Source organism: Gopherus evgoodei, chromosome 15, assembly GCF_007399415.2.
Source record: "Gopherus evgoodei ecotype Sinaloan lineage chromosome 15, rGopEvg1_v1.p, whole genome shotgun sequence".
NCBI lineage: Eukaryota > Metazoa > Chordata > Testudines > Testudinidae > Gopherus > Gopherus evgoodei.
Genome location: NC_044336.1, coordinates 14255831 through 14281548, shown reverse-complemented (window position 1 = coordinate 14281548; position 25718 = coordinate 14255831). Strand labels below are relative to the sequence as shown.

Sequence of the window (25718 nt, the reverse complement as noted above, 5' to 3'; positions counted from 1 at the left end):
TGAGTGATGCCTTCTCTTGGGCTACTTGGCACATGGCCCTCGGTCATCCTAGTCCCTATGCTTCCCTTCAGTAATTAGTAATGGCTTGCATAAAGCTTAGTACACTGCCACTACACGTTGCCCAGACCACCGCCGTAATCTGGAGATCAGAATATGGTCTCCAATGGTTTGGACTGAGATGGTTAAGTCAAGAGGCAGAACTGTTGTGCAAAATTAGTTTTATTATTTGAGTGGCACAGATCTGTACATTTCCCTGTGTTCCATTGTGAAGTTAGAAGTTAGGGTCATGTTTGGTTTCCTCCAGGAGGACGCGAGAAGGCAGCTGGCTCAGGACTTTTCCTCTGATGCCGTTCAAGACCCTGAGTCAGAGAGCCCTATGCAGGAAGGGAAGTCACTCCTTACAGAGGCTGTGCCTTTGCCCCATCTGAAGGCATGGTGAAATAGAAAGTAGCTGTGCCATTGTACTTCTCCTAGGAGACAAAAGGAGAAGCAAACACTGAAGAGTCCAACAGAGTCTACATGCTAATGCAATGGGCCACACAATCAGAATGCATTCAGGGAAGCTACTGCCAGACTAAGCATTATTGGCCCCCGACCACAACTCATTTCATATACACTTCGGTACGACCATATCTGATGGGACCAGTCAGATGGTCACACTGAGACTAGCGCCCTAGCGAGCCAAAGGTCCTATAGCCCCATTACCAATCCATGTCCTCCAGGCAGTTTCTCCAGCTACATGTCACTTTGCTTATTCATTCTCCTGGGATATTCTCTGGAGACACTCGTCTGTCTCACTATCCCAGTCTGATTGAGCAGCCTTTTCAGCCACCTTCCATGGGCCTCCTCCTCTGCCTTGACCTTGCCTGGTCAGAATTCTCCACTCACACTGGTGGAGCCAAGCTCTGCCCTGCAAGTCCTGAGGCCAGGTTGAAGGCCAGAGTTATGGCGTTAGAAGAGCTACATACCTTGATGTGCTGCACAGCTTCCTCTGCTGCTCCAGCCTCCAGCAGCGTGACCGTGCAGCCTCCGAAGCCTCCACCTGTCATCCTGCTGCCATAAACCCCACTGACTTCCAATGCTGCAGCCACCAGTTCATCCAGCTCAGGACAGCTGACCTCATAATCATCCCTGGGAAACACAAACCAGAGTCTGGGCAGCCTGCCAGTGTTGCATCCCTGTACACACATTCCTAACACACCCAGCCCTATAGCACCTGGCTGCAGTGAGAGATGGAAGAGTCGCTTGATTCCTCCTGAGGTCCAATTTCAGGCCAGTCCTAGAAACACATGCATTTGCCAGCCAAAATGGAAAGCACAAAGCCTCTCAAAGTGCAGGCCCAGCTGCTGGGATTCCTGGCACGTTTCCTTCAGTGGTAGGGGTATTGGGTAACTGGCCATGGGCATACTTGAGGAGCAGGGGCAGAGGCCTCCTTCTGAATCCTCTGGTACAGACCAATGCCAAGACAGTAGAACAGACTCTTTTCTGCAGTTATTCCTAAAGTCTGTTACTTATTTCAGGCTTCCCACCCGCTCCCCCCCTCCTCCCCCCCCCACCCCGGAATGGTGAGCGGTGGGAGAGACGAGGTAGGACACTGCATGGGAAATCTCATGGTTGAAGCTGTCCACCTTGCTCTCCTTGTGTCCCATCCTTGGGCCCTGAGAGCTACTGCTACCCTACCCCCGGCTGCAGTGTCCCTATCCAGTGGGGCTGGCGACGCCCGTACCGGAGGGAGTTGTGACTTTCCACCATCAGCCTCCCGAATGTCCTGTAGTCCTTGGCCTGCAGCGCCTGCGCCGCCCGGGAGGTGCGCTCTATTTCTCCGATGACGTGCCTCGCGCGCCGGTACACCTCCTCGCTCAGCAGTGCCTGGGCAGCTGGAGACGCACAAGGCTAGACTGAAACGTGACCCATGGCCTAGAGCCTCCAAATGGCACCAGCTGGAATGGAGCCCCATGCTGTCAGCACCTTCTGAGTTAACTTCTCTATTTGCCCCCCAGAGTCACCAAGCTCACTCCATATGCAGTCCCTGCCCCTCTTCCCCCCTTAAAAGTCACCAAGCTTGCTCCCCTCACCCCCCAGTCACCAAGCTCACTCCCCACAGTCCCTGCCCCCTCCCCCTCCCCACAAAATCACCAAGCTCTTACCACTTCCCCCCACACACACACACAGTTGCCAAGCTCACTCCCCACAGTCCCTGCCCCTTCTCCCACCACCTCCCCCCCGCATGGTAGTCAAGCTTGCTCCCCTGCCCCTCTCCCACTGCCTCTTCCCCCTACCCATACTCACCAAGCTCGCTGCCCACACCGTCCCTGCCCCCTCCCACTGCCTTCCTCCCCCTAGTTGCCAAGCTCTCTCCCTACACCATCCCTTCCCCCTCCCACTGCTGCCCCCCTGTCACCAAGCTTGCTCCCTACACCGTCCCTGCCCTGCCCCTCCATTGCCAAGCTCGCCCCCCACACAAGATTTAGGCTGCAGCAGACAGTCCTGGTGACCCAAGGAAGACGTTGCATTCACCCTCCAAGTCGGCCATACAGGCCTCCCTCAGACTGGCCTTGCCCAGAGCCTTCGCTGCCTCCTCGCACTGGTGCCGGCGCGTGGGGTACTCGCTGCCTGTCAGAGCGTGCCGTACGTTGGAGTTGATGATGAGAACCACTAAGCTGGGGTCGGTCAAAGGCAAGAGGAAAGTCTCCAGCGACCTGGAACAGAGGTCACAGCAGGGTCACAGGGATGGGACTTCCTGTTTCAACCTGAGCCCCTGATGAGCTGGGAGCTGCATCAGAGCAGCAACTTCGGCACCCCTTAGAAGCCTGCATTACAGCGAGGCCATGGACATCACTCTGAGGCTCAGAGCCACCTAGGAACGAAGTCAGTGTTAGAGCTGCTCTCCACCCACACAGCTGGGAGGCTGGCATCTCTAAAAGGGCAGAGTTAAGGTGATTTGGGCACTTTGATGCTGCATTTTCATCATCTCACCAATTGTACTGCAGTAACAGCCACAGGTCAAAGTCAGGGCTCTATCTTACTAGAGCCTCCATGTGCAGATAAAGCTAGTCCTCCCCGCACAGAGCTTACCCTCTACATAAGCTACTCCAAGTGTTTGGGGGCTCTTCAGTTTAACCTTAAGCTCTCTGGGGCTGTCATTTATTCGGTGTTTGCACAGCACCTAGCATGTGGCCGGTAGGCACTACTGCAATGGAAACATTCAATAGTAACTTTGGAGTTCCTGGCCCTCCAAGGGTGGGTTTTACTGGCCATGATCCTGTAAGGATTTCTGTCAGGGTTTTACTGTTTAAGTCATTCCATTGCCATAATAACAACAACCCTGTGGAAGGCTATCCAGCATCCACAGCCATGGAGCCATCTTGTGGCCCTATCCCAAGATCTCTGTGGCTTGTGTGTGTGTGTGGAAAGCTGGGGGGTGCTGGATAGTGGGGACTGTGACCCTTTGTCACTGGCCGAAGGTCACAGGAGGCTACTAGTTCCAGTGGGGAGCAGCTCACATGCTGTTCAGATCCCCAGGCTAGGCTTGCCCTTGCCCAGCCAGCTAGACACTATACATAAGGCCCCTCTGTAGTGTAACTCTTAATGTAACGGGTGTCTGGCCCTACACCTCTCCAAGCCTCTGTTATGAGGCTTAGTGGGCAGATGATCAGGCTTTGAGATCCTCGGAAGAAAGGTGCTGTAGAAGTGCAGAGTATCATCATGAAATGGTAAAATAAGCTTTGTGTCCGTGTCCTGACCTGCAGTCTATCAGCAATGCATGGCCCTCTTTGCCCATCACAGATATGAACTGGTCCATGATCCCACAGGGCATACCAGCAAAGGTGTGCTCAGCCTTCTGGCATGCCAGAGCCTTGGCTACCAAGTCCCCATCATCTGTGCCAAATGAGAAAGAGCTAGATTAGCATGGTGCCTGCTTCGTGCCATTTCCCACCTTGCCCCAGGGACGGGATGGGGGGTTGGGAATTAAAGTTCATTTTCACTGTCTTTCATTACAGAGCCAGCACTGCAGCTGCCTGTTTAAAAAGGGCTGGAGTTATAGCTAGAGATCGCTCCCAACTAAAACCTGGCTGCGTTTGGCAGTTCAGACTCCAAATCCAAATTCTGTGGTTTGAACCTCTCTCTGCTAATAACGTTTGCAGCTATGCAAGCAAAGGGGAATTGCAGCCCGGGTGAAATTCACCCCCTGCAGAGAGCCTGCACATGGCCTCCGAACAGAGCTTAAGGGAGGTATAAACCTTGCATATACCATATTCTGTGCTTAATTCTGTTGCTGATCACATGCCAGCTGGGGTCACAAGGACTCTTCCCTACCCACGTGCAATACTGCACAATCTAGGCACACTCTTCCCCAGCGTGAGGGGCACATTTGTCTTTTTCTCAGGCATCACATGTGCTGGCCACTATCTCAGACAGGGTGCCAGGCTGCATGGACCCATTCATTCACCATATGTTGGATGCCACATTCTTCAGCCAGAATTTGATCTGATACACTCACAGGGAAGGGTGGAAGTGCTGCTATTTACTCACACTTGCTCCCAAAGGAGCATTCCCCACCCACCCTGGCCAACCCAAAGAATTTCCTGATTGATTCTCAACAGAGAGAGAGAGAGAGAGAGAGTTCCTATTAGTCCTGTGCAGAGTTAGCCAGGGATCTGGAGGGGCCCTGCTGGAAGGGATGAGCTCCACCTCTGCGAAGGGGGAGCAGCTCAGTGGCTGTGATGCAGCTCTCAGTGGTGGCGAAGGGGAGAAGTGGAATCACAGCAGCTCCTATAGTGTCTCTTGGCCAGCGCCTGGACTAGGCACAGAGGATCGATCCCATTAGAGAGGTTCTCTCCTGCACTAGGCTTGTGGAGCTGATGAACCGGCTGTTGTGTTACCTGGGCAGAGCTGCTGCAGAAAGGTATATGTAGCCACTTCCAGAGAGGCTGAACTAGACAGGCCACCACCCAGCGGGACATTACTGGCTATCACTGCGTTGAAGCCCGGGAGAGGACCAGCTGTAATGGAGACAAAAAACAAAGGGGAGAAGGAGAATGAGCCCATCCAAAGACAAGACAGAAAATGAAGTGGACTTGGACTGGTGACACTCCTGGAAGTACAACACCCCATGGGAGGCAGCTGCCATTGGAGATTGGCTGGGGGAACCACGTCCAGTTTAGAAAGGCCAGTAGCCATCAGGCTGTGTCTGACCGGATAGAGGGCAGGTGAAGGCCGTCTCAAAGGAGCTGAGTACCACAGCTATAATGAGCTGGTTCAAGGCTCATCTTTAACTCTTCCGCTCTCGCTCCCACGAGGTAATCCAAACAACCAAGCTGTATCCTCATACCACGCTTGGCCCACTGCTCTTTGGTCTCTCTATAGTTGCAGCCCAGTGCTGGGGCAGCAGCTTCAGGGAGAGGGAAGGGCAGTGGAGGAAGATATCCCTTACTCACCGCCAGTTCCGCCATGGAGCAGTCACTTCTGGGAGCAGGAAGGCAGGCTGCCTGGTGAAGGCAGAGAGATGGCACCTGGGTTTCAGGCACTGTCTTGTAGTCGCAGACAAGACACAAATGGAAGAGCAGCTGCAGGAATCAGCTGGGTTTCACTAATGTTCAGCTGGAAGTGAGGCTACAGTTGTTCCTAGTTCTGTCCCAGTCTCATTGTAACATCCACCCTCCCAACCATAGCATGCTGCATCCTGAGAGCCTGCAGGAACATTGCTCCCGCCGCCCAGGTGCGTTTGGACCTTACCCCGGTAATGCTGGATCACGCCCTTCACATAGTTGGCCCAGTGAGGTTCCCCGGGCCTCAGGGCGTTTCCTTCTGTCGGAGCTGGAAACTGCACCCTTTTGGGCTCCTCTGCCTCCTCCGCAGTTGTAATGATGGATATCGTTCCATCCCGCCTTGGGCTCCCGACCAGCACAGTGCCCAGCTGCAGGGCCTGCAGAGAGAGACATTGGCTGAACCCCACCCAGTGCAAAAGAAAATGAGGGAAACCTGCAACACGTCCTGCTTCCGAAAGCCAGTGCAACTGACAGTGCAGAGATATCCAAGGGTCTTGGCATTACGGCTGGGATCCTGCTTCCACTGGGAAACTGGCCATAGAGAGCAGGCTGGAGCCCCAAGGAGGAGGAATTTCCCACTCTCTATGAACCGGTTGCTATTTTGTGCCTCTTATCACAAGGATGGTGATGGCCTTGCTGCCATGTCCTGCAACTGAGAAACCCAAACAACCTTAACGTTGCCCCCGGAGAGATACCAGCCTTCCTACACACAGTGGCAGAATTATACACGTGTGCAGAGATGATGCTCTTAGGATTGCCTCTTCGTCAGGATTTTATTCCCTGGGTCAGTTTGTTCACATGAAAAGCAGCCTTGAATAAATAAATAAATAATTAAAAAAAAAAAACACTGATTCCCCCTCCTAGAGCAGGAGACCTAAAGACGTTACTGTGCTGTGCTAGCTCTTTGGTGGCCTGTAGGAAACCAGTATAATGGCTTCTGCCTAGCTGCTAGTGGACAGGTCATTGCATCACAAATGCCATCCTCACAGCCCCGGCTCTATGGAAAGTGAAGGCATCAGACTAGCTTTTTCTCTTAGGGTTTCCCAATGTTACCACTGCCAAATAAAGTCCTAGTCAAAGATCAAGTTACTGGAGTCAGGATTTGCCCCAGGCAGTCAGAAGGGGCAAAAAACTCTGTCTGCATCAACACGTGTTTGCAAATTAAAAATTAGAGGGGCAGAAACTATAGAGTGAGTAAAGAAAAGGAAGAGAATTAAGCAGTTTAATTGCCCAGTGGTTGCTTCAGGACATACTTTCGGAATAGGGGAAGGGCAGTACAATCCATCTGTAACCTCATTTACCCAGGACCATGTTACCTGTCGTGCTCAGCGGTGAGACTGCAGCTCTGAAGGAGATGGAGTTGTAATTACAGGCCAGGCCCATGATTGCCAAAAAACAGGCTCCCAAATCCATATTTAAGCACCTAAATAAGTGGCACGATTTTCAAAAGCCCTGTTGAGCATGGGAAGTCAAAGGGCACTTAGCACCTTTGGAAATTAGGCCATTTATTTAGATGCCAGAAAAAAGAATTGAGGAGCCATCCACGGTTGGAAATATTGGCCTAAAGCTGTTTTCCCTAGCGCTGTGCCCACAGAGTGGTGCTCTAAGTCTGCTGTCTGACACTTGTTCGTTTCCTGGAATGGCAGGAAGATGAGAATGATTCCTACCTTCTCCAATGAGTTACCCTGTGCCCTAGAATTCTCATTTGGGGAAGTTAATCCAAGCCCAGGCCAAGAGGCTGCTAAGAAGTGCTTCCAACACACCCAGCATGTCTGGCAGTATTGCCACAGCTAGGTCAAAAACCATTACACAGTGATGGGGGAAATTTTAAGTTTACTAAACTGGGGGACTTATTGTCCTAAGGCCCGATTTTTATCCAGAAGAACAGCTGTACTAGGTCAGATCAAAGGACCATCTAGCCCAGTATTCTGTCTTCTGACAGTAGGGGGACCAGATGTCCCGATTTTATAGGGATAGTCCTGATATTTGGGGCTGTGTCTTATATAGGCACCTATTACCTCGCACCCCCGTCCCGATTTTTCACATTTGCCGTCTGGTGACCCTATCCGACAGTGGCCAATGCAAGGTACCCCAGAGGGAATGAACAGAACAAGTAATCATCAAGTGATTCATCCCCTCGCTCATTCCCAGCTTCTGGCAAACAGAGGTTAGGGACACCTTCCCTGCCCATCCTGGCTAATAGCCATTGATGTACCTATCCTCCATGAACTTATCTAGTTCTTTTTTGAACTCTGTTATAGTCTTGGCCTTCACAACATCCTCTGGCAAGGTGTTCCACAGGTTGGCCGTGCACTATGTGATAAAATACTTCCTTTCAATTGTTTTAAACCTGCTGCCTATTAATTTCATTTGGTGACCCCCAGTTCTTGTGTTATAAGTCTAAATTACACTTCCTTATTTATTTTCTCCACACCAGTCATGATTTTATAGACCTCTATCATATCCCACCACCACTACCATCTCTTTTCCAAGCTGAGAAGTCCCTGTCCTCATATGGCAGATGCTCCAGACCCCTAATCATTTTTGTTGCCCTTTTCTGAACCTTTTCCAGTTCTAACCTAACCCAACCCGACATCTGGAGCCGAGTGACTTGGTTACCGTTTGTAGGGCACTGTGCTGATTCAGGCTGTAGCAGAGCGGGAAGAATTCAGGAGTGATAGTTTTGATACTTAGGCCATGTCTACATCTAAAATTTTGCAGTGCTGGTTGTTACAGCTGTATTAGTACAGCTGTATAGGGCCAGCGCTGCAGAGTGGCCACACTTACAGCAACCAGCGCTGCAAGTGGTGTTAGATGTGGCCACACTGCAGCGCTGTTGGGCGGCTTCAAGGGGGGTTCCGGGAACACGAGAGCAAACCGGGAAAGGAGACCAGCTTCGCCGCGGTTTGCTCTCGCGTTCCCCGAACCACCCTGCAAACCGCAGGGAAGGAGACCTGCTTGCTCGGGGTTCCGGGAACGAGAGAGCAAACCGGGAAAGGAGACCAGCTTGATTACCAGAGGCTTCCTCCTTCCACAGAGGTCAAGAAAAGCGCTGGTAAGTGTCTACATTGGATTACCAGCGCTGGATCCTCTACACCCGAGACAAAACGGGAGTACGGCCAGCGCTGCAAACAGGGAGTTGCAGCGCTGGTGGTGCCCTGCAGATGTGTACACCTTCAAAGTTGCAGCGCTGTAACTCCCTCACCAGCGCTGCAACTTTCTGATGTAGACAAGCCCTGCATATTTTGCTGGGACTAGGAGCACGTCTGAGCGTTGTGATTCTCGCGGGGGGGAGGGGGGAGGCTCTTTATTCCGCCACCCTCCTGGGGCAAGGGGCGGTTCCTTTTGTGGGTCTCTCTGCGGTGACGCCCCGTGCAACAAACACGCGGGACAAGTGTTCGTCTCGCGAGCCAGGGGGCTGCAGAAACACGGAGGGAGGCTGCAACGCGGAGGATCCTGCTCCCGACCCTCGCAACAATGCGGACTTGACCCCCCCGCTCCTCTGTGAAAGAGCGGGATGGTACCGAAGTGCCTGGGGTTACTGCGCTCAACTCGCGGGGCCGGCATGACCACAGCCCAAGCAATGCTTCGGCGGGCTGCCCCCGCCCAGCCCCTCCGCCCTCCCCCTTACCATAGGCAGCACGAAGCCCTGGTTGTAGTCTGTGTGCTCTCCGATCAGGTTCACCCTGCCGGGGGCTGACACCGCGATCTCAGGGTCCGCCCCTGCAAAGGCCCCTCGGTACGCCTCCCGGGCCTGCGCTAGCAGCGAGCCGAGGTCGGCTTCCCTTCGCCCGGCCATGCTCGGCTGGGGCTAGGAGCGCGGGGTTGCAACCTTCCACCGCGGAACGCCCAGCTGGAGCAACAACTCCCGAGCCATGTCGCGTGGGCTTCCGCCCGCTTCCTGCCTGCGCTGAAGGCTTCGTTCCTACCCCGCCCCTTAGCCTGGAGCCGGTGAATTCCTTTAGCTCGGGTCAGTCATTTCCCCTCCCACATCAGGCGAGTTAAATAGCAACTCTGTTCAGCGATTAACTCTTTGCATCTTCCACCAGAGGATCTCAAAGCGCGCCAGAAGGGTGCACCCTAAAAGCAGAAAGGACCCCCCCCCCCGCCACACAATGAGCTAGCTGCCTATATGCTCCAGTCGCTGTAGAAAACCCCACGTCTTCCTTTGGGACGCTCTTGCTCTAAAGGAGGGGCTGCAGGAGTGGAGAACCAGGGAGCATTTGCTGGATGAAGTGTGATGTTTCCTGTGCAGGGTGGGTTTTCCAGGAGAGAATTGCTTTTGGTGAAGGAGTGGCCATTCCATCAGTACCTACAGCACTTCTCAGGCCCTGAGAATACTGAAGGGACAGTTTGCACTTTTTTCTAACACCAGCTCAGCTCTACTGGTGTTAGCTACCTTGGAAATCCTAGCTTAGAGGGGCAGAGGAGATGGCCTTTTTCTGGGGTGGTTCTCCAGATTCACATAGTTCCCTATGAATGTCCCAGGAGCTCCATTGGATCCAAAAATGCCCATTTCCATCACAGGCATGTTGAATTTATTTGAAAAACAAACCCCATTTTTTAGTTTTCAGCAACCCGCCCCCCCCAAAAAAGTGCTTGTCAGTTGCAATAAATAAATACACAAAATATTTAAAAAACAGTTTTGTTAGTTTGATTTTTCAGTGGAAACCAAAAAATAGAAGAAAAATTCTTTTTTTCCCATTTTTGTTAAACATTTTTTTGCAAGTGACAAAATCATTTGCGGGGGGGGGGGTGTTAGCCGTATGGCCTTCCCTCTCCCTGCTGGCTTAAGCTCTTTATCCATCCATCTTTACTGCATTTATCACAGTGGTGTCAGCCTCTCTACCTACTAGAAAGATCTGCCTTTTATATGTGCAAGTTCTAAATCATGGGGTTTGGGATTCATGTGTTACCATCCCACCTTTATTCCGCTGGAAGGAAGCATGGCATATTAATTAACAGCCTCTCAGTAACTCTTTTAAGAAGCCAGGTCATTTTATGGATGAGGGGACTGAGGCCTGGAGAAGTTTAAAAAAACTGGTATCAGGTTTTGGGATGCGTTGCATGAAGAATGCTATATGAAATAAAATATTAATTATTAATGATGATTAATTATATGTGGCATTATGAGGTTGCAGGGCTACCAGCAACATTTCCTATCTGTAACCTGTTTCAGGGTGGTAGCTGCGTTAGTCTGTATCAGCAAAAACCATGAGGAATCCTTGTGGCACCTTAGAGACTAACAAATTTATTTGGGTATCAGCTTTTGTGAGCTAAAACCCACTTCTGCATCTGATGAAGTGGGTTTTAATCCAGGAAAATTTATGCCCAAATACATTTGTTAGTATCTAAGGTGCCACAAGGACTCCTCGTTGTTTTTAATCTGTAAGAGCAATGTGTCATTCAGGTGAGCTTTTTCAGTTTGCAAATGTCCAGAAAATCCTTAAGTGAGTTACGGATCTATCTAATGTAGCGGTCGTTTTGATAGCACTCATCTTTGTAGTTTCTAAGCAATATTATAGCAGTAAAATTGAAGGCACAAATATTAATTAAAAAACCCTTTCATTTTCATGGAGAAAGGCTTTACAATGTGTGTTTCAATGAGATACTAAAATTTCACCAGGTTAGTTTTAAATCTCACTGTCATGCCTGGGACTAACGTGAGATGCAGAGTCCTATTTGTCATTGCAAACACCCCTAGTTTGGCCTTGTTAATTATTGTAGTCTGATTGAATTGTATGTTTGTAGTGCAGACAGTAATGTGAAGAAATGTAGTTGATTGGCCGTTGTTGCATTTGGAGATCATGATGTTTGTTTAATGGGAACTAAAAGACACATTCGGGAATAAGTAGTAATGATAAAGAGGTCTGGATTTTCCTTGGCCCTCCACAGAGGTGTCAGGATGCAACCCAGCCACCTCAGGTCTGTTTCTCTGATCAGCGTCATCACGCCGCTGACTTGTTGCAGGATAGTAAGTATCAACATTCCAAAGCCGCTGGACCAGCCTAAAATCTCTTCCGGGGGGAGGTGTCTCTATCACTTACTAATCATTCACCCCAGACCACCATCCCGGGAGCATGATTCGTCTTCCTCTAGGACAGCTGATGAGATTATTCCAGCTTTCCTAATGCACAGCCTTGTATTGGGCTCCCAGCAAAGCTCCTGAACTGGGCCCTGCCCCCTTTGCTCCCCCCCTGTCTGCTGCAGAGAGAGTGGCATCTCCCAGCATGTTGCCCTGTGTTTGCGGAAGGGACTCAGAGTCGCCACTGGGTGGAGCCCTGCAGGTGTCTGTGGGGCTGGTGCTGCGGCTGGGGAGGGTGGTAGCATGACTGGGAAAGAGCCGCTGCTGGGGACCCTGAAAGGTGAGTGGCTGGAGGAGGGGGGAGATGCAGGCACCTGGGCGTGGCTGCATGGTTGGAGGGATTTACAGGGACCGGGTGAGAGGAGTGTGGCTGATGGTGCTCTGAGTTGGGCAGGTGCCTGGGAGCCAGAGAGCTTGGGGGAGACTTGAGAGTCAGGCTGCCCCCCTGTTTCACAAAGCGAGGACTCCCCTGGGGAACGGATGTCTTGCAGAGGGTCTGAGTGTAAGTGCTGAGCTCAGTTCCCTGGTAAGGTTGCCATCCCCTGCCCTGGCTTTCCTGGGTCGGGCTAGCCTTTTTGTGGGGACAGTGGCCCTATGAACAATGAGCATGGGACAATGACGAGGTCCTGCAATTGATCTTGGGGCCCACCCTGATGCAGATGCAGTGAGCTAACACCATTGCTTTGTGATGTAAGCATTGCCATGTTGCACCGAGATATCATGGTGAGGGGTTTTATAGAAAACCAGCGGGGGTTGGGGTGAGAGAGACTGTTCTGCATGTGGCAGCCCTAGTTGGGAACAGTAGAGAAACAGCATGGTCAGCTTTGAGTGGGAGTTTACGTCTCCAAGAGCTCTTGAGCGTTTCCCATGTGGCTGAATGAAGAGGTGGCATTAACATGCTCTGGTGGGAGCTGTTCACAGCCTGGAGGTTGGTTTGACCAGTACAGGGTATTGGAGGGAAGTAATAAAATGGGAGCAAGGGAAGATCCTTGTACACACCTCACTGCCTATCTCCTCTACATGCACACTGCTGCCAGAACACCAGCTTTGTGCCTTAACACACTGGGAGTATGGAAAACCTACTGTAATTACTCACTGTGCAGTGCTGTGACCTGTGTGTGCATTCCTTGGGAGACTCTGTCTATCTTCAAGGGCCTTAGACTCTCTTATGTTTTGAGCTGCTACCTGCAAAACTGTCCCCAGATGAGCAAATGCCGCTGAAACACCTGTACAGAATCTGCCATGGAATCAACAGCCCTGCTAAAGGGAGTCCGTTCTCCTCCTCCAGGCAGGCTGTAATAATCCTCAGTCACTTTTATTCTGGGTTGTCATCCTTTCCAAGTAGAGACCAGTTTCTCCTCCAAAGGATGGTGACTCCACCATGCATTCTTCCTTTACATCCAGCCGTTCCCGTCCCTAGAAACCAGCCAACCCTTCACTTGCATATTTTTGGTACTATCTTTGCTATCTCCGATAAGCTCTTACACCTTTATCCCTTTTGGGGACACACATTCTTCTGGTGACTGGTCCCCCCCACTCTTTCCTTTATTTTGGGGATGGGTTGGAAGAGGAAACCCTGGATTCACTACTTTAATGTACATCCTGGACACTTAGAGCTCAGACCCGTGAGACTGAAGGGCAGAGCATACAGCCCAGAAAAGATGAATCAATATTTACAGAAGCCAGCCTATTGTATGCTGATACTGGCAGGTGACTCGGTTTCAGAGAGTTTAACTCTGAGATGGTTTCTCACTGTGAGTCACTTCCCTTTCTTGGGCAATTGGGAGTGACTCCAGATGCCTGTTCAGAAGGAGTCAAAGAGGGTGGGAGGAGGAGTCTTAGAATCATAGCAGAATAGGACTGGAAAGGACCTCAAAAGGTCGTCTAGTCTAGTCCCCCGCATTCAAGGCAGGACTACGTGATAACTAGACCATCCCTAACAGATGTTTGTCTAACCTGTTCTTAAAAACGTCCAGTGATGGGGATTCCACATTTTGTTCCAGCACTTAACTACCCTGACAGTTAGGAAGTTTTCCCTAATGTCCAGCCTAAACCTCCCTGGCTGCAATTTAAGCCCATTGCTTCTTGTCCTATCCTCAGAGGTTAACGAGAACAGTTTTTCTCCCTCCTCCTTGTAACAACCCTTTATCTACTTGAAAACTGTTATCATGTCCCCTCAGTCTTCTCTTCTCCAGACTAAACAAACTCAATTTTTTCAATCTTCCCTCATAGGCCATGTTTTCTAGACCTTTAATCATTTTTGATGCTCTTCTCTGGACTTTTCTACAATTTATCGACATCTTTCCTGAAATGTGGTGCCCGGAACTAGACACAATACTCCAGTTGAGGCCTTATCAGCATGGAATAGAGCAGAATAATTAATTCTTGTGTCTTGCTTACAGCAGCCCTGCTAATACATCCCAGAATGATGTTTGCGCTTTTTTTACAACAATGTTACACCATTGACTCATATTTAGCTTGTGATCCACTATAACCCCCAAATCCCTTTCTGCAGTTCTCCTTCCTAGGCAGTCATTTCCCATTTTGTATGTGTGCAACTGAGTGTTCCTTCCTAAGTGGAGTACTTTGCAATTGTCCTTATTGAATGTCATCCTTTTTACTTCAGACTCTTTGTCCAGATAGTTCTGAATTTTAATTCAATCCTCCAAAGCACTTGCAACCCCTCCCAGCTTGGTATTGTCCACAAACTTTATAAGTCTACTCTCCATGCCATTATCTAGATCATTAATGAAGACATTGAACAGAACCGGGCCCAGGACCAATCCCTGTGTTGACCCCACTTAATATGCCCTTCCAGCTTGACTGTGAACCACTGATAACTAAGACTACGAGTCTGTCATGGAGGTCACGGATTCCGAGACACCCCAGGACCTCTGTGACTTCTGCAGCTGGCAGGTGCGACTGACCCCAGGGCTGCCTGAGGTGTGGCCCCGGGGCCAGCCACACTACCCTTCCCTGCCAGCACTAGCAGCAGTCCCTGGCTGCCCTCCCTTCAGCACCAGCGGCGGCACTCCTGGGCTGCCGCCCACCCCAGCAGTGGTTTCGGTGGTCCTGGGCTGTCCCCTGCCAGCAACAGCGGCAGTCCCAGGCCACCCTCCCACCCCCAGCACCAGCAGGCACCCAGAGTCCCTCCAAGCACCAGTGGGTGCACCAGCAAGCACTCCGGAGGCCCCCCCAGCATGCACCCCAGAGCCTCCCTCCCCCAGTATGAGTCGGTGCCCTGGAACCTCCAGACCCAGTGGGCACCCCAGAGCCCCCTCTCCAGAGCAGCAACTGTGCCCCCGGACCCCCTCCCGAACCCCACAGATTTAGCCAAGGGTATATAGTACAAGTCATGGACAGGTCACTGGGCCATGAATTTTTGTTTATTGCCTGTGACCTGTCCATGACTTTTATTAAAAATACCCATCTCTGCCATCTTCCATGAGTTTTCGAAGATAATCGCTAATGGCTCAAATATCTCTTCAGTCAGCTCCTTGAGTATTCTAGGATGTATTTCATCAGGCCCTGGTGACTTGAAGACATCTAATTTGTCTAAGTAATTCCTTACTTGTTCTTTCCCTATTTTAGTCTCAGATCCTGCCTTATTTTCATCAGAGTTCACTATGTTAGATGTCCATTACTACTAAAGTTTTTGGTGAAAACTGAAACAAAAAAGTCACTTAGCACTTCTGCCATTTCCATGTTTTCTGTTATTGTCTTTCCTCTCTCATTGAGTAACTGGCCTATCACGTCCTTGGTCTTCCTCTTGTTTCTAATGTATCTGTAGAATGTGTTCTTGTTACCCTTTATGTCTTTAGGTAGTTTAATCTCATTTTGTGCCTTGGCCTTTCTAATTTTGTCCTTACATGCTTGCGTTACCAGTTGTTTATGTTCATCCTTCGTAATTTGATCTAGTTTCCACTTTTTGTAAGACTCTTTTATGAGTTTAGATCATTGAAGATCTCCTGGTTAAGCCAGGGTGGTCTTCTGCCATACTTCCTACCTTTCCTACACAGGGGGATCATTTGCTGTTTTGCCCTTAACATCTCTCCGAAAAACTGCCAACTTTCTTGGATTGTTTTTCCCCTTAGACTTGCTTTCCATGAGATCTTACCTACCAACTCCCTGACCTTGCTAAAGTCTGCCTTCTTGAAATCCATTATCTTTATTGTGCTCTTTTCCTTCCTACTGTTCCTTAAAATCATGATCTCTGTCATTTCATGATCACATTCACCCAAGCTGCCTTTCACTTTCAAATTCTTACCAGTTCCTCCCTATTTATCAAAATAAAATGTAGAACAGCCTCTCCCCCATTGCTTTCTCCATCTTCTGAAGTAAAAAAAATTGTCTCCAATGCTTTCCAAGAATTTGTTGGATAATTTGGGCCATTCTATATTATTTTTCCAACAGATGTCTGGGTATTTGAAGTTCCCCATCACCACCCAGTCCTGCTTTGGATGGTTTTGTCAGTTGTCTAGGTTAGCCAATCTGTATCCAAAGATACACATCCCCTTCTTTGATAGGGAGATGCCATCTCGACTCAGTCCTTCTTCCGAGAACAGAATTCTGTGGTGAAGGAAATTGACACCCTCCTGTCAATATCATCTGCACAGCCAGGCATTCACCTCCAGAAAGCATCTGTTTCGCCTGGGCCCTTACTCTTGACTGGAAGGATCGAAGAGACCACCACCTGCACCCCCAACTCCTTGACCCTCACTTCCAGAGCCCTGCAGTCACTTCTCATCTGCTCACAGATGGGGTAGTTGTTAGAGGGCCAGCATCAGCAGTCCCTCTGTAATGTCTCAGATATGGGCCCCTGGCAGGCAACATACCTTCTGGGATGCCATGTCAGGCCGAAAGATGGGTGCCTCTGTCACCCTAAGAAGGGAGCCACCAACCACCACTATCCTACATTTCCTTCTGGGAGTAGTAACTGTGAACCTCCCAGGCTTGGGGGTACAGAACTTCTCCTCATCCACCTTTGGGGCAATTCCTCATTGCTTGTTGCCAGGGCAGCATAATGGTTCTTCATCACTGTGGTGGGTAGGTTGGGAGCAGGGGTGAAGCACTGCCTGCCATCAGAAATAACCGGCTGCCAGTGTCTTCCCTGTGATGGAGCCATATCTTCTTCACCTAGGGGCATGACTGCAGTCCTCTCTAGCTGGACAGCTTCCTTAGCCTTGGAGGTCTCCATATGAATACGCTCAATGAATTCCTCATGGGAACGGATATGCCTCAGCCTAGCCACCTCCTCCTATAGCTCTCCTACCTACTTCCTGAGAGATTTCACCAGCAGGCACCTCATATACTGGACAGTCTCCCCAGCCTGCTTTTCTGTGAGTGGGAAATGCAGGCCACAGTCCCTACAAATCCATCTAGACGCGATATATCGATCCCCGAGCGCGCTTATATCGATTCCTGAACTCCACCAACCCCAACGGAGTTGCGGAATCGATCCTACGCGGTGAGGATGGGTGAGTAATCCGATCTTAGATATTCGACTTCAGCTACGTTTTCACGTAGCTGAAGTTGCGTACCTAAGATCGATTTCCCCCCGTAGTGTAGACCAGCCCACAGTGAAGAATGACTCAGGCGTTACAGCAGCAGGAAGGAGATCCTTCTGCCTCAGCCTGGGAGATCGCTGCTGCTGCTGAGCAGTGTTTGTAAGGAGACGAGGTTGTTAGTCCTCCTTACTTGCTCTTTATGGCAGAAGTGTAGGTTGTGGTCGAAAAGTGAGACTATCTGTCAGGCTCCAGCTGGTTTCTAGCGATGTACTAGGAAGTAGGAGAGTGCTGCTGGCTTTAGAGAAACGGGAGTAACGTGGCAGGAACCCAATAGAGAAAAGAAAGTAAAGCTGATCTTCAGCAGGGCAGCCTTGTCCTGTCTTAGGCAGTGATCAGAGCTTCCCCTATTCCCTGAGACAAGTTCTAAGCCTTTTCTTCTGTATGTTGTGCTCCACCTCTCCAGATGATAACAGCGCTGACCATCAGCTGTGACTGAGCTGATAGAAAGGCAACAATTGCATTTTTCAACCAAGCTGCTGAAATGCCCACCTTCCTTGTAGGTAGAAGGGAAGGGGATGCTGGCTTTTGTACCCAGTTCTGCCAGGTGTCAAGCACTCTCAAACACCATTGTCCGTCAAGGAGAGTTGAGAGTGCTTGACACATTTCAGTCTTGGGCCTTTTGTGCCTACTACAAAGGAAAAACTATGTGTGAATGATAGATATTGTCTAACCCTCCCTATCTCTCTCTAGAGCTGTGAAGTGGTGCTATCCCCCCTTGTATCGGTAGGAAACTCAGCCCCAGGGGTTCTGACTTGCTTAAAGTCTCAGAGTGGTCTGCTAGCAGAGCTGGCATTAGAACTCGGGCAGTCCTGATGCCCAGCCCTGTTCTCTTTCTCTAGACCAAGTTACCTCTCATGAGCCAGGCTTGAAGCAAGGAGTGAATTTGCTTTCCTCCTGGTATTTAACATTGATTTTATATCTCTGGGAGCTGAGCAAATGGTTTGACCATGTGACTGGAACTTCCCATGGACCTTCCTGCCAAATAAATTAACCTGATGGTAACAGACTGACTGCAGAGTTATTCCTCAGGCTGTTGCTCTAGCTCTGGTTTAAAAATACCAGCTCATCGAGACCAGTCCCACGAGAAGGTGATGTGAACGGGTGCCCTCAGCATTCTGCTTGCCTCCCACTGTCTCCCAGCGTGCATCCTCGCCATCAAGGAGGGGAGCAGCCCGTGCACTGATGCCTCCCCGCACCTAGCCCCCTTCTGCGAGATCCTGGAAACGATCCTTCGAAAAGGAATTAAACGTGAGTGGCCACTACTACTCCATGCACGCTACAAGGGGTGGTGCGGGCCCGAGAGAGGGGAAGCAGCACAGAGTGGTGCATGTGGTGCTTGTTAGTAAAGGACAAGCAGAGCTCAGGAACCACAGAGGCCTAGAACTCCCTGGAGAGTCGAGTGTGTTGGTTAGGGGTGACTCCATGTGGAAAGAATAGGAGCAGCTGGCTGCCTTTGCAGAATCTCCAAGGGAAGCGCTCTCCTGGTTACCTGTCAGAGGGCCTTCCTAAAGGAGCTCCTCTTCTCTCTCCTTCAGAGCTGGTGCTGGGCTTCAAGAGACGGGATTATTGGCACTGGTTAGAGCAGCTTCCTCAGCAGGATACCTGCAGTGGGTGAGTGGCCTTTGGATTACGTTATCCCGGACAATCTTTTGGGTCCGTTGCATGAAAAAATGGGGCAGAGTATGTGTTATGAGGGGGGGAGTGACGTTAATGCAAGTCCGTTTACAGCCCCCCCCCCCGAACAGGTGCACGTACACTAGGATTATCTGAAGCTCAATGCACGAAGGAAGGATTTTTGGACAAATAGCCTGGTTTTAAACTGGCTCAGGGTCTTCTTCCTGATCCGGCCAATGGACAGGATCCCTGGTCCCTGGAGAACCCCAATCCTTGGGGTGGGGATGGAAGGACTGGGCTTACTGAGGCCCCATAAGACTGATTCCTTGTTTCGAGCTAAAACTGTGATGAACTTGAAACCTCTTGGGTGGGGTTTCAAAGGACTGTTCCTGCTAGAGGCCCTGTTAGGGTTGAGGTGATCTCTGATAAGCTTATTAGCATGCGTGGAAGTTCTTTTATTGTTTTTTGAGATGTGTTCTCTGTAGCACTTGTACCTTAAGAACCCAGGAGGCTTGCATAGGGAGAAATGCCTGGTAATTTAGAACTGCAGCAATTACACTCAATGCCATCTCTGGAGGGAAAGGAAGCGAAGACCTGTTCAGGCAGACTGACTTTGCAGGTCAATTCACAGTATGATCAGGAAGCAGTGCAACTTGGAAATACATGGGTCAGAAGGGAGTGAGACATGTGTCTCCACCCAGAAGAGGTGATGACCAGGGGAGCTGGAAACTGAGATGGGGTCCCCTTGCTGGACCCTACAGGGGGAATATAGGTGTAGTTGTCCTGAACTGTGACAGGTGCCATTACAGAAACTGGCACAATGGCTTACTCCTGGAAGAGAACCCCATTACAAGTGAGTGACCAAGACCCCTTTGGCAGACGACCAGAGCCTGGGAATGGGTCGTTGCCTGCCGATGCTGTAAATATTTCCTGGCACCCCTTCACATTTCTTCTTTATAGGGTGACCCCCTTGTCAATCATGGTAGAGAAAGCCAGTTCTTGTGAGAAGGTGCTGACAGCACAGGGACGAGGGCGGTACTTCCTGCGCCTAGCTTTAAATCAGAAGTCACTAGCTACTGCCATTCAACAGCTGGCTCGGAGTCCAAAACTGCTGGAGGTAGGAAGAGTTTTCAGCATGAAATATCTTTATGATGAGGGGCAGCAGGGAACTGGGTTTGGATAAACTAAGAACTGAGCCAAATCTTGGACCTAAGGAAAGAGACTTTTTTTTTTTCCCCTCGAACCTCTGTATTTTATAATTCCAGCCTAAACAAAAATAGGAAGAATTTGAAATCTCCCCTGAGTTCTCTAGGCCAGATGAACAGGCTCCAGAGGATTCAAATAAAAATCCAGGCTTCTGGATGCCAAGCTAAAACCACCTTCCAGAACAAATTTGAGGTCATTCATTTCTGTTTGTACCATGGATGCAATTTAAAGTGTAGAATTTTAGATGGTTTTGTGGCCATGTTTTTCAGTTCATGGTGTACAACTAAATCATATGTGTATCTGTGTGTGTGTTTGTTTTAAATTTTTTAATTTCAGTGTTACGATCCTCTGGTCTCAGTGCTGGGAAATGAAGATTTAATGGGTAAGGTTGAGACTTCCTCCAGAATTCAGCAATGTCACTTAAAAAAACCCCAACAACACAAATTGGTTGAGATATAAGGCACTGGAGAAGTGCAAAATATTGTTAGTATGTACAGTTGGGCAAGTATTGTTATTCTTAATACAGTATCACCCTGACGATCTAAAACTCCTTCTTGTCCAAATTGGGGGCCATGTCCTCTATTGCCTGCTACTTACGTGGAAAATCTCTTCTGATCTGGACCGCTGCAGTATCCCTGGGACATGGGGATAAGCTGGTGAGGAGTCTGGCAGTAATGTTGGCTCTTGGTCCCCCCTCTTACAGAGCCGTTCCTCTCACTGATGCTAGTGGTGTCAGAGATGAATTTCTCCCTGGATCTGCAGGTAAGGTAATAAGTTGGGCTGGCAGCAGCTTTGTGTGTCTAACATAACTCTGTGTGCAGAGGTCTTCGTCTCCTTACTTGACCCCAGTTGCTCTGCTGTGCTCTATCTGCAGAATTCCAGTTTCTTGGATGAAAGTTGGCTGCTGCCGGTAAGACTCTGCTTCTCCCTCTGATGTGGGATCCAAGACTTTATTCTTCCTCCTTCCATCTGCTGAGTGGCCCCTTGCTGAATACCTGGATCATAAACACAGAACATTGTTAGACTTCAAGAGACGCTGCCAGGTTGAAAATCATTGGGCTAGATGGTGCAAATCGGCTTAGCTCCATTGAAGTGCCATCTGTTTACATTGGCTGAAGATCTAGCCCATTATGTGATTCCTTAACATAGGTCCTGAACCAGCAAACATTTACTCCCCTGATTCACTTTACTCCCTTGGGTCCCAGGGACCACTCCTGCTAGTAAAGTGAAGCAGGTAAATCAGTGTTTACAGGACTGAAGCTAAGTTACTAACACTGCAGGTATCTAAAATTGGAGGAATGTTTAAAATCTAGGTCCCTATTATTACTGCTGCTCTTGTACATCTTGCATTTCTGAAAATAGGCCAGTCAGTTTCACTCAGTTCCATTTTTCTGGTTTTCTTGTGCTAGGAGGTTGCAAACCTGCAGGGAAGTGTTAATTTCTTTTAAAATTATCCCCTCCCCCTTTCCACTGGATTTTCAAAATCTTAGAAATAGTTCTGTTTGTCTTCATTCATTTATTTTATATATATATATATATATATATATATATATATATAATATATATAAAAAACAAAGACCTGGGATGGAATTCAGATGGCACCGAAGCCAAATGCAAAACTCCCATTGACTTTCATGGGCCCAGGATTTCAACCATGGTGCCTGCCCCTTGAAGATTTACAACTGAATGGACTGCATTTCAGGTTGCCTCTGTCCCTTTAATTAACGTGGCATGATGGGAAGTGTTTCTCTGGGGGGAATACAGGGTTTGTGTGTGTGTCCATCCTGCAGACTAATCCCTCGAGTCTTTCTTGGCCCTGCCTAAATCCCAGGTTAGAGACCTACAGTGAATGACCGTGTGTCAGGGAGGTCAGAAAGCTGCCTTCCCAGAAGGAGTTGGCTCCAAGGGTTAGTAATGGGACATGGAACCTGTGACTCCACTGTCCAAAGGTCATTACAACATGGCAACCTAAGACATGTGGGGATGGGTGGCCGGCCCTGGCCTCTGTCCAGTGTCTAGCAGGCTGGAGTCTGTCTCAAAAAGCACCACCACAGTCACCCCTCTGATTGGCAGTTTCAGCAGAAAGGCTGAAGACTGAACAAACTTTGGCTGAGCACCGTAGGCGGGCATTTAGTAGTCTCTCTGGAAAGACATGGCGGTGGGGCGCAAGGTTGGTTTGGAGGCCCATGGGTGGGGCTCTAAGGGGGAATGCTCACTGCTGGTGCACGTCCTCTGTGGATAAATGGATGACCTCAGACTCCAGAGGTCTTAGGCGGGCATCTCTCAGAGCAATTCCCCCAAATGTAAATGGAGCAAACACTAATGGGGACAAAATGCCCCCCTCCTTGCCAAGGCTGAAAGGGACTGGGAGGGAATTCTTGTGCTACTGGAGCCATTGCTGGAGGCTGTACTGAGAAATGCTGTGTTCTAGGTGTGCGTGACCTATGAGACTGTACCCTGCAGAGAACTGGGGATGGTGCTCAGGTAAGAGACCAGCTTTCCTCCTCCCTTCCCCTGCTGCTCAGCAGCCTCACGTCCGCATTGCAGTGGGTGCTGCTGGGATCTATGGACTTATCATAGAATCGTAGGACTGGAAGGGACCTTGAGAGGTCATCTAGTGCAGTCCCCTGCACTCATGGCAGGACTAAGTATTATCTATACCATCCCTGACAGGTGTTTGTCTAACCTGCTCTTAAAAATCTCCAATGATGGAGATTCCACAACCTCCCTAGGTGATTTATTCCAGTGCTTAACCAGCCCAACAGGAAGTTTTTCCTAATGCCCAACCTAAACCTCCCTTGCTGCAATTTAAGCCCATTGCTTCTTGTCCTATCCTCAGGAGTTAATGAGAACAATTTTTTCTCCCGCCTTGTAACAACCTTTTATGTATTTGAAAACTGTTATCATTTCCCCTCTCAGTCTTCTCTTTTCCAGACTAAACAAACCCAATGTTTTCAATCTTCCCTCGTAGGTCATATTTTCTAGACCTTTAATCATTTTTGCTCTTTTCTGGACTCTCTCCAATGGCCACGGCTGGGCCATGTCCCTGATTAGATGCCAACCAGACCCGGGCTGAAAGTGCTCCCAAGGCAGGGTGCATGCCCCTATGCGAAAACCAGAGCAAGGGGAAGGCTGATTTGAACAGCAAGCTTGCACCCGTTACACCCCAAAACCCCAAATGCCAATGGACTCTGCGAGCAGCTGCCTTGTCCTCCAGTGAGCAAAAGGGCTGTAAGTGGCTGGACCCGCCTCCTGTTTGGGCCAAGGGATGTAGAGCCACATTAGTTCTTCCTCTGGCTTAAGGAATCCTGCCTCCCCAGCTGCTTGGGGTGTTTTCATCCAGTCCGTCCGGCTGAACTCTGTGTCTCGGCTCTGCCCTCAGGTACTTGGACGGTCGGATCTTTGTCATCGAGGTGCTTCCCGAGAGCCAGGCAGAGGTGGACGAGGTGGTGCTGGTTGGAGATGTCATTGACGAGATCAGTGGCTTTTCCCTGAGAAATGCACGCAATGGACAGGTATGGGGAATTGCGCGGGGTCAAACAAATTCCTGCCTTCAGGAGCTGATGTGCTGCCCCCCTCTCCTGGGATCCTTTCTGAAGCAAAAGCCTCACTGGTGTCTGGGGAGGGAGATGCAGAGGGATGAGGTATCTGGCCGTGGGATGGATACAGAACAATTTCCCTGTGAACAGGAAGCGGGGGAACGATGTGTTGGCAGCTTGTGGCCGGATCGCAGGGGTGAGGCCGGGTTGTTCCATTGTTAACAGCTGTTGAGAGTACACACAGCTGCACCACAGAAAGCAGGGAGGGGATTGGCATGGGGTGATCCAAACCCCCTACCCTCAATGGATGCTCTGGCTCTCTCCTCTTCTTCAGGCAGGGACTGTGCTGCAGAAGCTGAAGGGCAAGCCCCTGAGCTTCCGCATCATCCGATGGAAATGGCATGACGGAGGGATGTACAGGCCGCTGCTGCCCTACCTGAAAGTGCTGAGGGAGAAGGTCCCCAGCTTCCAGCTCCAACAGGAACACAGACACAAAGAGGAGAAGGAGGAGCGGTGCCTGCAGGGGGGCAGGTAGGGCCAGCTGGAACTGAGGAACCCCCATCAGTAGGGGCGACATGATCCCACGTGCCCAGCATTGGGTTAGCCCTGAGCTTGAGAAATGAAGCCAAGCCGGGGTGGGAAAGGGGGTAGAGGTCTCTGTTACGTATGTAACCCTTCTGCCCCTCTGAGTTGGCAGCAACAAGGGCCGGGTTCAGTATCCAGGGGTTTCCTTTCAATAACCCAATGCCAAGCCAGCTCAAGCCCCCACCCAGTGACCTGGGAAAATCTTACACACACCCCTAGGTGCCTCAAAGAGGCAATGCTTCCCCTCTCGCAAGCACAGAGTCTCGGTGTAGCAGAAAAGGTTTAATACATGAGATAAACAACAAACACTAAATTGGGAAAACACCTTAACTAGAATTTATAGACCAAACTGTGAGCAAAGACCCACCCCAGGAAATTGGGCTGTGTCCTCTTTCCTGGGCTCTTGAGTCCAGCAACCCCCAAATCACCCACAGTCCCAAAAGTCCCACAATCCAAAAGTCTCTGTCCTGGGTCAGTGCAGCCCCAAAGTTCGAGAGTCTATCTGCAGACGTCCCTCCCCCCAGCCTGGGTAGAAAGGGGCACCTTACGTGATCCGGGGCCAACTGCCCTGCCTCTCCGTGGGTTCTGCTCCCGCCTTCTCCGTGAACTGCTCTGCTTTACCAGCTGCTCCACTCTGCTCCTCCAGCCATCCTCACAAGCTGCTCCACTCCACCAGCTGCTCTGCTCCACCAGCTGTCCTGTGAGCTGCTCCAGTTGTCCCTGCAAACTGCTCGGCTCCGTGGGCCGCTCCACCAGCTGCTCTGCTCCACCAGCTGTCCTGTGATCCGCTCCAGCTGTCCCCATAAACTGCTCCACTCTGCCAGCTGCTCTGTTCCACAGTATCGCTTCAGGCTCCCCCACTAGTTAGCACAGTACTCAGTGCTCTCAGCTCAGTAATTTCAGCTCTTTAGTGATTTCAGCTCAAAGGAGGGGAGCCCCAGTGCTAGTGCACCATTAGCCAAAAGTGAGTTCAGCTCAGTAACCTGTATCTGGATTCTTAAGGGAATAAAAAATCAACTCTGACATTCCACAGTGGAGAGAGGAGGATGTGCAATTGGTGTTCCAGACCCTCACAAGGGGCCCATACTATCAGGTACACACACCAGTCCCCAACCTCTCTCCCTTCACGGGGTTTTGGAACCCATGTCCCATGTTTAGCAAGTACCACCCAACTGAGGTTGAGTCATCTCTGTCACAAAGCAGTCCCACAGCTCCCTATTCACACAATCAGGGTGACAAACTTTTTTTTTTCCTGCCCCAATAACAAAGAAATTGGGGATCCCAGAGCTGTTAACATAACCATCCCAGTCTGCTGTGGGCTTATGCTAAGTGGAGGGTGGATGCCAATGCAAATCTTTCCCCATTCTTTGAAATTCTTGGAATTCTTTCCACATTCCCTACAATTCACCACCAGATGTCAGGGTAGCGCTCATCCTGACTCTGCTTACACGTATGTGGGGCTGGGCAGCATTTCCACTGCAGCGTGTGCTCCAGAGCAGTCCTCAGCATCCAACGCACGCTAGGCAGCTGCTCTTTTGCGCTGAAATGCAAGCTCCACGCCCAGGGGTTGTAG

At 50.1% G+C, this 25718-nt stretch overlaps 2 protein-coding genes across 4 annotated transcripts in view; one reads left to right on the top strand and one right to left on the bottom strand.

The window, feature by feature from the left end:
- Positions 1-201: 201 nt before the first annotated feature.
- On the bottom strand, positions 202-9647 carry GALK1 (galactokinase 1). Its single transcript, XM_030534330.1, has 8 exons — positions 9181-9647; positions 5737-5926; positions 4884-5003; positions 3744-3879; positions 2518-2699; positions 1727-1877; positions 969-1131; positions 202-470 (listed from the first exon to the last, which is right to left on the bottom strand). Exons 1-8 carry the CDS (start codon positions 9346-9348, stop codon positions 399-401), a joined length of 1182 nt encoding a protein of 393 aa, XP_030390190.1. The 5' UTR covers positions 9349-9647; the 3' UTR covers positions 202-398.
- Positions 9648-11797: 2150 nt separating this feature from the next.
- The window catches only part of LOC115635483, a 34688-nt gene continuing 20767 nt past the window's right edge, over positions 11798-25718 (top strand). For all 3 annotated transcript variants that reach the window (XM_030534326.1, XM_030534328.1, XM_030534329.1), the window contains exons 1-10: positions 11798-11914; positions 18342-18449; positions 18737-18812; positions 19776-19932; positions 20358-20403; positions 20725-20783; positions 20896-20931; positions 22453-22505; positions 23404-23536; positions 23895-24091. In XM_030534326.1, coding sequence (XP_030390186.1) covers positions 11878-11914; positions 18342-18449; positions 18737-18812; positions 19776-19932; positions 20358-20403; positions 20725-20783; positions 20896-20931; positions 22453-22505; positions 23404-23536; positions 23895-24091 — 902 coding nt within the window. In that variant the 5' untranslated portion in view covers positions 11798-11877. The remainder of the gene's footprint in view (positions 11915-18341; positions 18450-18736; positions 18813-19775; positions 19933-20357; positions 20404-20724; positions 20784-20895; positions 20932-22452; positions 22506-23403; positions 23537-23894; positions 24092-25718) is intronic.